The sequence below is a fragment of the Centruroides sculpturatus genome, unplaced genomic scaffold (assembly GCF_000671375.1).
Source record: "Centruroides sculpturatus isolate CEXI.00-Female unplaced genomic scaffold, Cexi_2.0 scaffold2297, whole genome shotgun sequence".
Lineage (NCBI taxonomy): Eukaryota > Metazoa > Arthropoda > Arachnida > Scorpiones > Buthidae > Centruroides > Centruroides sculpturatus.
Genome location: NW_019386396.1, coordinates 33,065 through 51,820, shown reverse-complemented (window position 1 = coordinate 51,820; position 18,756 = coordinate 33,065). Strand labels below are relative to the sequence as shown.

The 18,756-nt window shown below is 28.8% G+C and overlaps 1 protein-coding gene across 1 annotated transcript in view; it reads left to right on the top strand.

Annotated features, from left to right (window-relative positions):
• The first annotated feature begins 1,606 nt into the window (after positions 1–1,606).
• LOC111614818 overlaps positions 1,607–18,756 on the top strand; it is a 35,446-nt gene continuing 18,296 nt past the window's right edge. Inside the window, exons 1-8 of the mRNA XM_023356183.1 lie at positions 1,607–1,659; positions 1,757–1,940; positions 2,161–2,333; positions 4,259–4,463; positions 4,916–5,053; positions 9,832–10,142; positions 11,830–11,983; positions 12,878–12,971. Coding sequence (XP_023211951.1) covers positions 1,640–1,659; positions 1,757–1,940; positions 2,161–2,333; positions 4,259–4,463; positions 4,916–5,053; positions 9,832–10,142; positions 11,830–11,983; positions 12,878–12,971 — 1,279 coding nt within the window. The 5' untranslated portion in view covers positions 1,607–1,639. The remainder of the gene's footprint in view (positions 1,660–1,756; positions 1,941–2,160; positions 2,334–4,258; positions 4,464–4,915; positions 5,054–9,831; positions 10,143–11,829; positions 11,984–12,877; positions 12,972–18,756) is intronic.

The window sequence follows — 18,756 nt, the reverse complement described above, 5'->3', positions numbered from 1 at the left end:
AGTTTTATTAGCTTTAGCTTTGAGTCATTCTTTCTTTGAAGAAAGAAAAGCTAATTAAAATAACACATTTTAAACATTCAAAACTCAGAACAATAATATATATATCATTATTATTTCTTATCAACAAACACACAACACAAACTTCATTCAAGAAGTCTAAGCATTCTTGGGAGGCATTCCTCCCATCTTGAACAGTTGTTTGATTCTGCTGAAGATTAGAGGAATGTCTCCCAAGAATGTTTCAGAAAGTAAGGTTATTAGACTTTGCGTGCTGTGTTTAAGAACAGACATGGAGTTGTTGTTTACTGGCTATCATTTCCTATCAAGTTTTTTGAATTTTAAAAACCACATCTTTTGTAGAATTAAGGCATGTTTGTAAAATGGAATAAATTAAATGAGAATGATTAAATATCATTATTAATCTAATTTTTGCTGACATTTTGACAGTTTGTTTACAACTAAGTGTCTATTTCTAAAGTTGAGATTGTGAATGTCGCTAGCATGATCTTATCTAAAATATTTTAATTGTTTCATATGCACAATTTTTCTTGTCATTTCACTTTTTAATACACAATGTGAATTGCGTATTAAATTCAAGTGAATTGAGAAATATCTGTATTGCTGGATGCTATTTTCTTCCTGATGTGAAATAACTCTTTCTTTCATTAATTTCATTAGTTTCATTTGAAACTACATTATTTATTATACAGCATGTGCATTTAGGTGAACTAATACTGTATGATCATCATCTTAGTAATTCATTAACTTGTTTCACTTTACAAATATACTCTTAGAGATTTATTCTTTCCATTAAGGATGAGGCTTTTTATGTAAAAAAATAAATTTCTTTGATTCTAAATTGATTACAAATATTAAGGATATGTTTTTGGAACTAAAAAGAACTCTTGATATGTAACTTTGGAAAATTGCTTTTACTAAGAGATAAGAAAAGTATTCATAATAGATGGTACTTGTAGTCATAAATATCAGTCATCTAATATTAACAGTATCAAGTTCTAAAATGTAAATGTAAAATACATTTATAAAATCTTGCTTGTTATAATCAGAATTTCAGTTATAGTTATTATCTTCACATAAATAAACAGTTATGTATTGAGACTGATAACAAGTTGTCATTATCAGTCTCAACCAGTGATTCAAAAGTTGAAATTGTTTTCTTTGTTTTTGCTTGCACTACAATTTTAAAATTGCCGACATTTATTACTTCAATTCTATGCTGAATGAATTACTATTTATTAATAAATCTTCAGATTATACAACTTTTATTTTAACTTGTGCTTTTAGCATTAGTCAATAAAATCAGAATTTCCATTTTTTGTAGTCTCGTTTACTTATCCTTTTAATGTCATTTGTTGATTATCATCAGTGTAGGCAAATCTAAAAGGGATTCTATGATATATAAATGAGAAAAAGTTTTATAGTAATTTAATAAATATCTGTGTTAAGAAAGAATAAAAGAAGTTTTCTTTAATATATGTTAATATAAATTATATACAGATAATAATTTATTTATGTGTTTTATTGTTTAAGAAATTAAAAAAAAAAAATGGTATTTGAAAATTTATTTGTGTTTTCATAGCATTGTAAGCTACCCAGTTCAGTAAGATCAACATTCCTTATGGCATTTAGTTCTGATGGGTTAGTAAGATTTGATATTATAAATTATATTGAAAATTAATTTTTTATTTTAATATCTGAAACATGTGTATTTGAGAGTTTAAAATTATTTGTTTAGGTCTAAAGTTGCATCGACACATGGCGATCATAAAATATATGTTTGTGATGTAAGAAAAGGTACTTTGTTGCATACATTAGTTGGACATCCAAGAACTCCTTGGTGTGTTGCTTTTCATCCTTCATCTAATGACATTTTAGCATCTGGTTGTTTAGGAGGAGAAGTAAGAGTTTGGGATCTGCATGTAAGTGTTAATTTAATTAGCAAGTTATTTTTTATTTGAAATATTTAATAGCTTTCTGTTTTTTTTAACTGTAAATAGTTTCTAGAAAACAAACATTGAATGAATAGTTTCATAAAATGAGTTGTCTCATTCATAAAAATAAATAAATTATAATATTTACAACATCTAAATAATATATAAATTTATAAAATTTAATTTCATATAAATTTATATTTGTTAGGGAGGAAGTGAAGTTTGGGTTACAGAACACAGTGCAGTTATTACTTCTCTTGCTTTTCACCCATTAGACAAAGTTTTAGTAATTGCTACCTTTAATGAAATTCATTTTTGGGACTGGAGTCATTCCAAACCATTTGCAATATGTAAAACTGCTTCTGATAAAGAAAAAGTAAGGTGAGTAAATTTCAAATAGTTCTAAAATAATTCTTTATTATTTTATAACGATGATGATCTAACTTAATATTAAATAAATCAAATGAAACTTGCATCTGATATTAAGTTATTTTTTTAAAAATTTTTAATAGACATTTTCAAAGTTTTATTAGCTTTAGCTTTGAGTCATTCTTTCTTTGAAGAAAGAAAAGCTAATTAAAATAACACATTTTAAACATTCAAAACTCAGAACAATATTATTTATGTTATATTGATTTGGAAAGATTGTTTGGAATGCATCATTTTAAAAAAGCAGAAAAATCTATGGCTGAAGGTTATCAAGTTTTGAAAACATTTACCTGACTTCCCTAAGTTATTTATAAGTTTATTTTGATATATATATAAGATAACAAGTTACTGAGATGATTATTATTATATGAGCATGTAAAGGAAAAGAATGATTCCATTAAATCCCATCAAGTCATATAAAAGTATAACATATATTTGAGAAAAATTAAATTAGTTAGTTTTTCAGAAATTGATGAAAATTTTATTATAAAAATTTGTAAATTGTTACACAAGATTATTTTAAATTTGTATATTTTTACAGATGTGTTTAATTGAAACTAGACCAAAAAAAATAGCTAAAATTAAGATGTATTTCTAAAAAAAATGCATATAAATAAATATATTTTTTAAAGGCATACAAACATTAATGTGACTTTTCATATTTTTTCAAATAAATATTTTTAATAATACAAGTTATTTGTTGTTTCTTAGATTATAATTAAACTCATTCATAAGAAATGAAGTTAAAGGTCATTTGAATATTAATTTGCTAGTTAATGAAAAAAATGTTTTGTTAAAGAGATATCTACCACAGATTAAGATCATATTCAAGTTTTTAGAGAATATTGTGTATTGAATAAGATCGAATTTAAGATAACTTATTTCTTGTATTTTTAAGTAGTTTTATAAAAAATTTTATATTATTTCTACAGTAATTTTGTTTATTAGATTAGATTATAGTGGATTGAAAAGTCTGCTTTTTTAATATAATTCAGTGGTTCCCAACCTTTTTTCATTAGCGTACCCCGTGACATGTCATATCTCTAGATTGTACCCCGTGACATGTCATATCTCTAGATTGTACCCCTCATTTAAGAAATTTAGTGAGTAACCGTATTGTTAATTTTACATATTGTAACTTTAAATTAAAGAAAAAAAACCTAAAAGAAAAAATGTATAATAAAGTTGTGATTGTTGCAAGGAACATTATTTATCTAATAATTTTTTAATACTATTAGTTTGTGATACATAATATATTATTTTTTCTGCCATAATAACTAACTTTTTTCTGTACCCCTAAACAACCTATCGCGTACCCCTAGGGGTACGCGTACCGCAGGTTGGGAATCGCTGATATAATTTAATCAAAATAACTCATGATATGCATTGACGTTGTTTAAATCTCCAAACTTTCACCTTTTGTTAACTTCAGTTGTTTTTTCACTTTATCAACTAAGAATAAAACTAATTGTTAAAAATTATATAGTGAGAAAAATTTTGAAAATTACAAACATTGGTTTTTCTTGAGATTTTAGTTATTCATCACACGATTGATTTAAATATCAATTGCACAATGAATAACTGAAATTTTAGGAAAAATCAATGTTTGTAATATTGTTCAATAAGACAATATATTATACATAAATTTTCAATACAAATATTTGATGCCTATTCCCACTGTTTTAAACAGTTTAAAGTCTTGTAATTTTGTCACTAGAATTAATCCAGCATTCTTTCTTATATTATGATATATAAAAATGTATTTGGAATTAAATTTTTAATTTTTTTCATAAACTTATAAAAACTCATGAAACTGTTTAGAATTATTAATTTATTTTCATGTAAAAGTCTCCTAACAAATAGTTTTTTAATTAAAGATTTGTAAAATTTGATCCTTTGGGGAATAAACTCATCACCGGAATATCCAATTTACCGACTGATCCTTTTCGTAATCGTGCATTTGATTCTGTGGGTGGTCAGGAAGTTTCTTGTTTACCTGCTACACGTGGTATTCTTTCACAACGTCGTAATATTTTGTCTCGTCTGATGTCTATGTATCGTCATCTAGAAGGTTTGGAGGAGGTATGTATGATTTGTAAATATTTTTGATATAGATATTGTAATTTATTTATTGTTATAAAAGAATTAATATAAATTATAAACTGTTTATGATCTCGTGTAAATAACTTATTGTATATTTCATTAATAAAAGGTTCTATACTATTAAGTATTGAAACAACCTTTTCAAATAATCAAAAATTCACATGTATACACACTCTAGAAACCAATATTAATTATTGAATGTGAAAAAATATATAAAAAGAGGTGTATATTTATTTTTTAAGGTGAGCCCTATGTTGTGTGTCAGAAAAAAGTAATTGGTGTGTCAGCTTTAGCACATGTACCAAAGATTACTCACTCCTAATCTAGAATGTATACTATTTTTAATTAAAAATTATTAGTAAAAATATTAAATTATTGCATTAATATTCATAATTTTATAAAATGTATAAAATAAATTTTTTGTTTCTTAGATATCTCATTTACAAGAAAATAGAACATTTGCATTTTCACCAATTCACGAAGATGCATTAAATCAAGCCAGGGATTATGTTCAAGAAATTACTGCTCAGAACCAACAAGCAGCAAACGCTACACACAATTCGGAACAGGTAAATTTAGTAAGAAAATATATAATGAAGAATAGTAAAAATCAATAAATAATTTTTCTTTTTATTTTGTTAATTTCATTATTAATCTAAAATAGCGTAATTTCAAAGTAAGTTGTGTAAGATGGCTTTTTAAAAATTCTTTAAGTTGACATCAGTTTGTATATATTTCAATCTATATATCATAAATTATCATTGTGTTTTCAATTAATTTAAATAATAATAATTTGCTTCATTGTTTAATATTAGTTTTAGTCTTTAAAGTTTACCAAATATCAATTTTTTAAAATACATTTTCACATTTTTCATATCTTTCTGAAAAGACTTGTCCCTCCTGATTTGCAGAGTCAATAATAAGTCAAAAATATATGCACTAAATATAAAAGATTGACGTATTACTAATATAAAAGCTGTGTGTGTGTGTGAATTTCTTATAACTCCTGTAATTTTTGTCCAATCCAGAAGAAAGTTTGGTTATATTCATTTAATATTAGTTACAGAATATGTGTTTTATCAATTTTAGATTGGTGAATGCACTTATGTTGCAGCGACGTTCATATTTGATGAGGAAATTTTCCTTAAGTTTCATTTTTAAATATTTTGGCAAATGGCATATTTTAAAATTAATAAAAAGATGGCCTCATCACGTCACTTCTATAACAAATTTTTTAAAAAATCTTTCCATAGTGACCATGTGACATTGTATTATCCAATCAGAAGTAACAATCTAACAAGCCCATTATTTAGAAAATGTTATCGATCATCTAACTAATGTACATACACTTTATCAACATGGAATTAAGAAATGGCTTTGTCAAAGGCTGCAGAAACAGCATCACAATGTCAATCATCAAAACAATCTTAAAATATCTATTACTAAAGGAAGATGGCAAGGAAATGCTTTCATTTAAAAGACAATAGTGTTTACTCACAATCTAGTGTATAAAGATATTTTATGAAGAAAGATTTTAATATTATTTTAATATAAAGGCCTAAATCTGTTTATGTATACGTAAGTGAATTCTCTATAACTCCTACTTTTTTTTTGTCCACTCCAGGTGAAGTTTTGTTTTGTTGCTCTTTATGTTACAACAGATAGTATAAACAACTTAATTTGTGGAAATATTAACAACTCTTCCCTGAAATTTCTACTCTTCTCAATTCTTCAATCTCTACTTTCTCATAAAAAGTATTTCATCATGCTTGATGGGGATTTTTAGTTTATATATAATTTTATCTTAAAAATAGTATAGTTAAAAAGGATAGCATAGATTCTAATATATTATACCAAATTTAAGTTTTTGTAAACTGAGATTATATCCAAATGTCAATAATAATCACCATGTTATAGATGCATTATAATGTCTTATGTTTTATTATATGTCTTATGTTTATGGCAAAAAAATAATTTAAAAATAAAAGGAATTATTTATTGAAATTCTGTTAATATGTGGTATAAATTCAAACTTTACATACAGTAGAAATACAGTAGAAGTTTCTTAGTCTGACACTTAGTAATACAGAAACCAGAAACCTGGTTCCCTTTGAAAAGTAGCCTATAATGCAGAATTGCTTAATGATGATTACTTTCCTGGCTCTGTTATATATAACAGAGGAAGTATGGTGATTGGTCAAAAAATTATCCCCCCTCAAGATTTTATATTTTTGGACTTGAGTCTGTTTAACTCTAGATTCCAAGAATACTAGTAACAAGTACAGTAGAGCGTTGTTTATCCGAATCAATTGGAGACTGGGGTGGTTCGGATAACGAATCATGTACGAAAAAATATATTAATTTATCCCATGTTGAAATTTCTCTTCGTTGCATGTCGCTTTGCGTTGAATTTTCGTCAATGTTGAGCCTAACGAAGAATATTGTATCGTTAAAAATTATTTTTTTATTTTGTACAAACAAAATAAATTTATTGAAAAATATAAAAACAATAAAAAATTATACTTCAGATGTTAATTTAGTATCAAAAACGTAAAATATTTGAGTAGCCCGAGAAATAGCCGAAGATTGCAGCGCCACAGCACTAGCGAAAATTTAAATTTGCCAACTGGAATGCTTTCGGATAACGGATGTTTCAGATAACCAGCTTTCGGATAAACGACGCTCTACTATAAAATCATCATTAAGTCTGACCTTATGTGAGACAACACATGACTATCCCTCTATTTCCCCACTCCCTTGACCTTTAACCACCAAAATTTAATAGCATCAATCTTTCAATATACAAACCTCCCTGCAAAATTTCAAAAAAACATTGAGAAGTGCAAAAAAAATTCAGGAGTTTTTATTGTATATATGGATGTGTAGGGGGAGCATGATTTTCTTTACCCTGTTTGAAGCTTAATAACTCCTGTGCTTTTTGTTGAAATTTTTTTTGAAATTTTTCAGGGAGGTTAGTATATTGGAGGATTGATGCTATTAAATTTTTGTGGTTAAAGGTCAAGTTAGTGGGAAAATAGAGGTATAGTCGTGTGTCGTCTCACATAAGGTCAGACTTAATGATGATTATGGTCCTGTAGCTGCCAGTTTAATGAATTTCTACTTTTAATAATTGCATTTGAGCTAATAAGTATGGATAAAAGATGGTCACATGCATAGATGGCTAAGGTGTATGCATAATGTTCTGAGAATCTGGGTGAGAACCTTGGAAATTTTTCAGGATGATATGTCCTAGACATGTCATCTCTCTTTCACTACTCAAATACCTGAACTGCTTTGTTGTGGGCTGCACTAAATTTGTAATTAATATTTAAGAGAGACTCTTTAGTGTCCAATGGGCAAGAAGAATAATTATAAAAAAAAAATTAGTATAAAAAGTATTTTTAAAATTTTTGATTGGTTTTGATATTTTGAAGTTTTCAGCATCTGATAAGGCTGCATTGCCTGTCTTAATTTCAACTATTGAAAAGTGTAACAAGGCAAATTGGCAAGCATAGCTGAAAGATAGGGAATAATTTTTATAGTCAAAGTGACAAAAAGATTGCAGATTTAGTCTTTGCATAGTATTAAGAAATGTTTTATCATTTATTTGTTCAGTAATAAAACTTTTACCAACAAATTTGTTGTGCAAGTTGTTTCATTTTCAACAGGAGGGAAGTTAAACAAAAAATCATTAGTTCAATTATTGTAATTAATGAAATATACTCTAAAATATCACAAAAAAAAAATTTGCTTCTAGTATTCTGTTTTAAATCATTTATGATAAAAGTATAAGTCAATTTTTTTGTACTTGAGAACTAGAGAATATTTTGAAATATTTGTTTTGATTTTTCTGTTGTGTACTGTATATATAAATGTGTATTTTTCATATTGAATGTAGGTGGTGATAATCATAATTATTATTATTATTTTTTTAGCCTTTCCTTAACTGTGCCAAGTTTTATAACACGAGTATCTGCTAAGAAGCTGAAAAATTAGATCTTACTTTATCAAAACCAAAAATATAATTTAAAACAAAGTTGCTGTTTATTCATAAAAATATTTTTAAAAGAACTGCGTATAAAATTTAGTAAATGATATTATTAGAAATTAATATGCCAATTGTTGACTCAAAAGAATTACAGTAGAACCCCTCTAGTCCGCCCTCGGCTAGTCCGTCACTCCGGTTAATCTGACCGTGGTCGGAGTCGAGAAACTTGTCCCGACTTGTCGGTGACTCACCGTCCGTAGCGTTTTTCTGTGTTCGTTACAGTATATGTTTTACATTGTGTGTACAGTACATGTACAGTTTTGTGTGTGTTTTCAACATGTCAGGAGTGAAACGTAAACACGTTACTCTTTCATTAAATGAAAAATTAGCAGTGCTACAAAGACTGGACAAAGGGGAAGATTGTTTATTTTACTTTTTTCTGATAATCCAACCTTTTTTGCGTTCCGACCATACCCCCAGTCCCAAAGGTGACGGATTAGAGGGGTTCTACTGTAATCCAAAAATTTAATAATACAATAAAAAATACATAATTAATACTCCTACACTTATAAAACTTTTCAATATATTTATATTTTGTAAATATCAAAACATAGTTAACATATTTTGGACCAAGGGATTACTAGAAACATTTTACTGTGACCACAAGTGTGGTTATGCCTTGTGATCTGTGTGAAAATACAATAAAGATCTCTTGCAACAGCATGTACCTTCTGTAATATTTAGGATTTTATTATCCAAAATAAACTTTAGTTGAAGACTGTCCAAAATGGTGACTATTTTGATGATAACTCGGTGAGTAAAAAGTTGAAAAATTGGTTCCAGGATTGCAGGATTTCATAAAATTGACCTGGTAGCCACATTTGAGAATCTTGCTCTTAAGCATATGAAATTATAGCTTGTATAATAAATGAGAATAAGAAAATTATTTGAATGATTAAAACAGTTGCATATGTTATTGAAAAATTCTATTGGCATTGTAATGCAGGTAACCATAAATTGTCTGATTTTACTGCTATCATATAAAAGAGCTACACACACTTTGTAAAATAACACAGTTTGATGTTAATTGAATATATCAAGAGAATGTTATTGCAAGAAGGCACTACACTGTATATACTGTACAATTTAAAGTGATAAATTAAATTACAGATTGTGACTGTCTAACACGACATGAGCATTCTCAAAATATAAAAATAATATAATTTTTGACTTTTGACTTGAAATGGTTGAAACGTTTATAAGATTTTAAAATTAACTAATTAATTAATTTTTTTAATAATTAATGAAGTTTATAATTTAAAATTTTATGTGGTAATTAATTATAATATATTTATATAGGTGCTTTCTATACCTCAAAATGATTCTCAACCAAGTACGTCGGGATATCAAACAGTTAATACTAATACTATTTCCGATTCTGAAAATCAGACTCAAAATAGAGAATATTCACTCGAGGAAGAAAATCATTCCAGCGATTTTTGGACCGCTTTCCATCGGTTAAGAACTGTATGTTATCATCTAGAAAGGCACGTGCAACAACAACAGAGAGTCCAAAATTGGGTTGAGTCTGGAGTTATCTCTAACAGTGATATAGTGGCAGCTGGATCAGTGGAAGCGGGAAGAGAAGAAGTTGCTTCAAGATTAGCAAGGTATGACATATACTATATTTAACTTTTTACTAGAAATATGACAAATTCTGATCTGGTATTGATATATTGGCATATTAGAATTGGTTCGTTTTACAAACCAATACCCTGATTTTATTTTTTGATGCGCATTTTTCACATTGTTGGTAGGCATTTCACCATGGTGATGGCCATATTGCACTTAAAAACTAACCTACAGTAGACAAAGCATCCTCTCCCCATGCAATTTGCCACTGATGGTCACATGACTTGCGATTGTTGTCACTTTTGGAGGATGACAACTTGATAAGGATGCGGCATAATGATTGACAATGTGTGAACAGTGTTGCCAAATTTGATGATTTATTGCTAGATTTTGGAATATTTTAAGCTATTTGGCAATTTAGCAAAGATTTTTCAATCTAGCTAGTTTTCTATACTATTATAAATTTATTCAAGATGTGTTCAAGTTTCTTCCTAAAAATGGGGTTGAAGTCAGTCCTAAGCAAACTATAAAATTACATTATTCAACATATTCTTACATAAACAAAGACTGTTGTAATTTATATTTTAGGGCTTATCACACACAGTTCACACATACATCACGCAACCCCCATTATCTCCCCATCTCCTTGACCTTCATTAAGTCTGTCTTCCAGTAAGGTCAGACTTAATGAAGATTTTACTTGTTATTAGCATTTAAAACTTTTTATAAAACCCATCCCTACCCTCAAAATTAAGCCTTTTGCCATTTTATATTAGTTAAAAATATAAAAAGTTTTTTCATAAAATATGATAATAGGTGGTGCCATCAAATGTTGCTGTGAAAGTTAAGCAACTCATTGCTGGATTTTTTTTACTTTTACATTTACTTTGTATACATTCATTTAATAGTCAAAAATTTCTTAGAAATTATAAGATTTAGAAGACTAAAATTATCTAGGATCATTGTTGTAATTATTTTCTGCATATAATTTTATATTAAATTACAGCTTCATTTTGTGGGTAAAGTACATATCACATTTCTTTATTTGATTTTGGAATATGAAACTATGTAAATTTAATAATAATTTTAAAAAGTTATTCTTAATTGCCATATGATTTAGCTGGTTATTCCTTGTTTGAAATTATCATAGTACTGTATTTGTATTTTAAAATGAGACAAGATTTTTGAATGGATAATTAGAATTTAAATTTAAGGATCAAACTGCAATGTTAAACTATATTAGAGTGTACAGTTCATTAAGATCAATTATTTTAAAGTAGTCAATTAAATCTATTACAAATATAATTCAAGAAACAAAACAAAATTTCAATTTTAATAATCTAGTTAATTTATCTTTATTTCATGTAGTTGTGTGTTTGAATATAGAAAATTTTATGAACTCTTAACAATGATAATTCGTATTTTTAAAATAATTAGTCTTTGAACAGAACGAGAAAATGTGTATTGAATAGTACATTGATCTCGGAATATTAAAGACAAGTTTTAGAAAGTTAATTATTAAAAGGAATGATCTATGTCTTTCTTACATAATGGTCAATTCCATTACAGGTTGGGCACATCCATAATGGGCATAATTATGACATACTTTCAATATGCTGGTGTTTTGATTAATTGGTCATTGAAATTATTAATCATTAAGAGTTGTGCACATATATAAACATACATAATGTTATACTATTATTAAGATTAAAATTTTTAAATTAGGTTTTCTACTGAAGAAGGAAGGATTAATTATTGGGAAGAAACCCAAGATGTGTCGATCTCTTTAGTCAGTCTTTTGACTAGATTGCAGTATTCTTTACAGAATTTAAATAATGCAGCTTTTACAAATGCTTTTGCACAAGAACAAATTCAGCAGGTAACTTACATTTGTTCCAAAATAAATTATACTTTTCTTTATTTTCACTTTTTTTTTTTATAGTTACATTAAGTTAAATGAAAAATTAGCAGTGCTACAAAGACTGGACAAAGGGGAAGATTGTTTATTTTACTTTTTTCTGATAATCCAACCTTTTTTGCGTTCCGANAGTAGAAATTTGTATTGACTGCCGAATCGCGTGTTATATTTGGTATTTTTAGGATTTAAAAAAAGAAAAAAAAAGGAGCGCACGTCATCTACAGATATTATCCACACCATTTATTCTAAGTAGTCTGCGGCTGACGTAACTATTAATATTACTAACCAGACCAATTAAAAAGAGAACATTAATAATATTCGAATAGATGAAAACATCAGTTTTTTTTAAATACTTTCACATACCATTTTTTGAGCCAATAACAGCAGCAAGGTCGACCTTTCATCTCCATGAAACATCGGTAACTGTTTAATTGAGAAACTCCGACCCCAGTCTCAAAGGTTCATAGTTCGGATGTAGGCGACAAGTCACATTTTACGTATTTTGATTAGACACATTTCTTGAAACTTTGTTTTGAAAGATATCATTTATCGAAAGCACGATTTTGCGTTTGTTCAACAAACACCAGTAAATTTCGCAACGAGGTGCGCGTGTATTATAATTAGAGAATGAATAACGCGAATGTGATATATACCACATGACTCAGTAAACTGTTCAGCCATGCAACAATTTACAAGTACTTTCTTTAAAGGACGGAAAAGCTAAAAAAATCATTTATTTTAAGAAACAAATCTCTGAACATTTTAACACGCAAAATCATTCAAAAAAATTTATCATAAATTAAATGTAATGATTTTTTTAATTATATATGTTATTTTCTCTGAAAAAATTTTAAGGTTCATGTTAGAATATCAGAAATTTTAGAAAGGTTAACAAATGTGAGTGGATATAGAGCACGATTAACAAATCTAAGAGACCAAATTTATGAAGGTATGAATATTTTGATGTTTTTAAAGAATATAATTGATTTCTATTTTCTATAATTGCATTTATTTAATTGTTTCATCATTTATGTAACCAATTTAAACTAATAATAATAAATATTAAATAAATTTAAAGATAAACATTTTTTTATTTTTACCTATTATAAAATAGGTAAAAACAGAGTGACCATTTCTTTGTTAAATAATCATTATCTGTTCATTTATAAGAAGTTTTGAACCATTTTTATAAAAGTTAGTTGTTACAAAGGAACTTATTTTAAACATTACATAATTACCTGGCTTATTTTGTTATATAAATGTTACCTAATTCCTAAGCCAGTTTACCCAATGAAATTTTGCATAAATAAAAACACTAATCAAAATGTTTAATATATTTGTTTCATTTAAAAACTGATAATTTATACATATAAATATACATTTTCTATGCTATCTCTTTTTTAAAATAAAAAGACACTCTAAATGAAATGACCACTACAAAATGCTTATCAAAATAGCTTTTAACATTTCTGACGCTGATAAGTGTGAATAGATGCATCAAAATAATATGAACATTAATGTTTGGTTCATTTTTATTCCTTTTTATGTTTTATTTATCTATTTACTTCTCCTACAAAGTAGTGATATAATCCCAAATCATTTGCATATTGTGATAAAGTAGTTTTGATCATTTTTTGACATTTCTGTCCAACATGGGTAAAGTTATTCAATTGTCTTCGAAGAAATTGGCAAAATCAAAGCCTGGAATGAAGTTAGACATTCCAAATGTGAATTGCGGATTGATTGAAGGAGTGTGAGTGTTATCAGTAATTTTCTTGCAGATTAGAATGATTATGGAAAGATCACAGGATAGAAATTTTTTAGCCACTGTCAAGAGAGGCAAATGTTGCATTGTGCCAGTAACAGTTTTAGATGTTTCTAAAATTTTGAAAGAATCGGATAGAAGTGGTGATCTTCAAACTGGCCAAAGAGTGTTATAAAAATGATCAAATTTAAAATACAAGATGAAGTAGTTTGATATGACTGACAAGTGCAAAAGGTGAGATTGGAGTTTGTACCATATTTTTGAGAATTATCTGGATGTCAGTCTATCTGGGGAGACCATGAAATCAGATATTTCTATATGGTTAAACTGGCATGCCAGTTTAAGTGAGGTTATACATCCATCTCTAGAGAGCACATTAAAAAAAAAGAATGCGTTTTTATTCTAAAACTTAAACATTACATCGAAAACTATGATTATATGTTTAATTTCTTCATTTTGTCTTCTTTCTAATGACATAAAATACTTGTGGAATTCTGAAAGTGCATCTTTTGTGTGTATTTTATTATTATTTGATTCAAAAATGCAAAAATAAACATTAAATTTAAGAAACTTGCTATAAATTATCTGGGCTTACACCAATTAACGTCAACTTTGTGTGAAATTTGAGAGGAAGGTATTATTTTTAAGGTTTAAGGTCAGGGTAGAAGGTCATTGTAGACCACACTGACCTACTACTATATTTTAATCATAGTTTAACCGGCGTGCTGGTTATCCTGGGGTTACTGACATGCTGGTCTTTCCTGTTTATATGCGGCATGCCAGTCATTCCACAAAAGAATGATGATGTGGACAGAAAAGTATAAAGATGTGACCTTAGATGAAAAAAGGCTGAATTTGTATTGTCCAGACAAATTCAGTTGCTACTGGCATGATTTGAGAATGAGTGTTGTCCAAGTGGCAAATGAGTGGCAAATCAGATAATGATTTGGTCTGCTATTTGACAGAAATGAAAATGCAATGTGGTTTTCTGTTCCAGAAAAATGGACACAAAATCTTGTGTACAGATGCTAGAAAACTTATTGGGTGTAATGGTTACATAGCATAAGATTGCAGGTGGTACTGTTTTAAAATGAGAGATCTCTTATGGCTGGCAACATCCAGCGACTATTTCATCTTTCTCATCAAATGTGGAAAAGTAAAAATGCAACATGCATTTTTACTTTTCCACATTTAGAGTATAATGGGAGATATAAAGAAATAAACAAAAGTGTGTATTTTTGTGGATGGTATTAAATATTTTCTTTAATTATAAATGTTAGTGTAATTTTGGCTTGTACCTTTAATATTGGATTCCCCTTGTACTGTACATACAACAAATTTTAGCTATATCAGATGACAAATTGGACAAGTTAATCTAAATGCCTGTAGTTTAATGGAAGCAGCAGTCTACCCATGTCTATCAACATTGCATCAAGTTGGTATGGTGAAATCAAGTACATTCTTGCAAACATTTCTACACACTTAAGTTGGCTAGAGACACCAGAACTAACTTGTAAAATCAATCTCAGAGTGCTTTGCACTTTCACTCATAACACAAAGCAAAAAGCATATTGATTGATGCTGTATAAGAAATTCAAGGCAGAAGCTGTAAAGTGAACCAAACCCCATTCTTATAACTTGTCAAAAACTGACAAGTTCATCTCCTAACCAGTTGGTTATAGGAGAGAGAGTCTTTATTATACAAAGTATTTACACCACCACACCTCCAACAAAAGATTTCTTATTGATGTGAAGCAGATGATGTCTCTATATGACTTGTACATTTCCTCTGGGAAATGTACAAGTCATTGAGTAAACTATAGCTATGGATCAGCTATCAAAATATTTGCATCTTGGCATATGGAAACACTCACTGGCCATTTATTATAGCTGATATCTCCCAACTTGTCACTGGCATAGATATTCTACAGCACTTCAGGTTTCCACTCTTGACATCAAGCATAATCGTTTGGTCAATGTGCTGACAAGTATTGCTGTTAAGGCATGGCAGCAATAGCTTAATCAACTTAGTATTTTGGCAGTAAAGAGCAACACTGTCCTAGTCCCAGTCGAGCATGATGTAGTACATTACATCAAGACTAGAGACTCGCTTGTTTTTTGTCAAGTTCATGTATCTTCCACCAGACAAATGCAGTCAAGCAAGAATTTGACGTACTTGTCTAACAAGGTATCTGGATCGCTCGTCTGTGAAAAAGTAACTTGTTGAGCCCACTGCACATGGTTTCCAAGAAGAATGGAGACTGAAACTCAATGCCATTACAGTTCCTTGCAGGTATTTCACTCCTCATATTCAAGATTGTGCTCAGATGTTAGAGGGCAAATATTTTATTTTATTTTTCAGCACTTGAAACTGAAAAAGCCTACTATTAGATTCCAGTAAAAGATGATGATGATCTGAAGACTACTATAAAGGTAAACGCACAGGTAGTGGACACTGTGTGAGTAGTGGACACTTTGAACTTCAAATATGAGTAATAAGGTTGTAGATGGCTTCACTGTTCAAACATACAAATTATTCAGTAAACAGAAGTTCTGTCTACTGAATGATTTGTATGTATGCAGTGTCCATTACCAGTGCGTTTACCTTACAACTTTGTTCAGACTCTTCAAATTCCTTTACATGGGATTTGGTTTTGTAATGCATTATTGTGTACAGGCACAATGAAGTGACGTTTTTCTCAACACTGGGCTAGTTGAATCTTTTATTTAGTTAGAACGTTTTTTCCATACAGCAACGTTTCGGGCATCAGCCCCTCTTCAGCTAACTAAATATATATAAAAATATTTTACAGGACACAAATAAAAACCAAAAAACTCACATAAATTCTTAGTAAACCATACCTCACTTCAGCATGGACACTGCACACACAGCAGAAATCAGACTACACTTAGGTTTTTAACATTTTCAATATCAATTTTTTATCACAATTTTAACTTTACAGGTTAAAAACAAAACCTTTTCTACATTTTGTTATATAAACAAGATAAACTCTGCAGATTTTAAAAAACTAAAACTTACAAATTTCAAAAGTCTTTTTTTGCCACCTCGTCGACCAATCCGACAATTTGCATATAGCACTATGTGCCGTAAGTTACACTAGTTAACAAATTAATCGACAAACATTTGAAAATCCTTAAGGAAATTACAAAAATTTTTTAATTTTTTTATACAATAAATCACTATTTGTCTTAAAGTTTACTCTGTATATTTTCTTTTTATCTAATTTACATATGACGTTAATACAGAACATTGTTTCATTAAATAATTCGTTTTTTACCATTCTATTATTATAAATTGTAATAATCTAGTACATTTCATTATAATATTTTCNAACAAAAACCAAGGTTGTATAAATAAAAACTTAAGTGTTAAAATTCATAACAATTGGTTGAAAATATTATAATGAAATGTACTAGATTATTACAATTTATAATAATAGAATGGTAAAAAACGAATTATTTAATGAAACAATGTTCTGTATTAACGTCATATGTAAATTAGATAAAAAGAAAATATACAGAGTAAACTTTAAGACAAATAGTGATTTATTGTATAAAAAAATTAAAAAATTTTTGTAATTTCCTTAAGGATTTTCAAATGTTTGTCGATTAATTTGTTAACTAGTGTAACTTACGGCACATAGTGCTATATGCAAATTGTCGGATTGGTCGACGAGGTGGCAAAAAAAGACTTTTGAAATTTGTAAGTTTTAGTTTTTTAAAATCTGCAGAGTTTATCTTGTTTATATAACAAAATGTAGAAAAGGTTTTGTTTTTAACCTGTAAAGTTAAAATTGTGATAAAAAATTGATATTGAAAATGTTAAAAACCTAAGTGTAGTCTGATTTCTGCTGTGTGTGCAGTGTCCATGCTGAAGTGAGGTATGGTTTACTAAGAATTAATGTGAGTTTTTTGGTTTTTATTTGTGTCCTGTAAAATATTTTTATATATATTTAGTTAGCTGAAGAGGAACTGATGCCCGAAACGTTGATGTATGGAAAAAACGTTCTAACTAAATAAAAGATTCAACTAGCCCAGTGTTGAGAAAAACGTCACTTCATTGTGCCTGTACACAATAAGCAAATACAACACGGTTTCGACAACATCAACAAATTTGTAATGCATCCCATTGCTAGCTTGGTTTCATCTACATAGACCAGATTATAATGGACATTTGACTCCATAAAGGGAACTGAAAACATTGTTGCTGCAGATGTATTATTGTTATGGATAGCAGATGCTAATACCATCAACATTTCTTCACCCATTGATTTTCAGCAGATAGTGCAAGCCCAGGCTGTGGATAAGAAACTAAAGACGTTAACAACAGGCAATGGCAGCACTACATTAGAGCTCACATATAATTGTGAATTGTTATATTCAACTACAAAGATTATTAAATCTATTAAGTATTGTTTACAGTTGACAGATCAGTGTCAAACAGATTAATATGGAATGCAATTACCAAATATGAACTGAATTTTAAATAGTTAGGGCTGTACAAAGTTTTTAAACAATGAATCTCTCTTCTTAAGCAGTTCGTTAGAACCACACTATTCGCAGAGATAAATCTCTCATACCAAGTTATGTAGTGGATGAGTGACTTATATGACCTGACACAACTGTTAAATGAGACATACATATTTTTCAGGGCTTCGGAGTCGGAGTCGTGGAGTTTTGATGTTTTAGCCGGAGTCGGAGTCGGATGGTAGGGAAAAGTCAGAGTTGGAGTCGGTAGACTTTTACGCGACTTCCACAGCTCTGGCAGGGCTGTTGAGTCGGAGTCGTGGAGTTTTGGTGTTTTAGCCGGAGTCGGAGTCGGATGATAAGGAAGAGTCGGAGTTGGAGTCAGTAGATTTTTACGCAACTCCGCAGCCCTGATATTTTTGCTGTAATCCACATATTTTTAATGACTTTAGATCAATTTGATTTTATTGTACATTTGTGA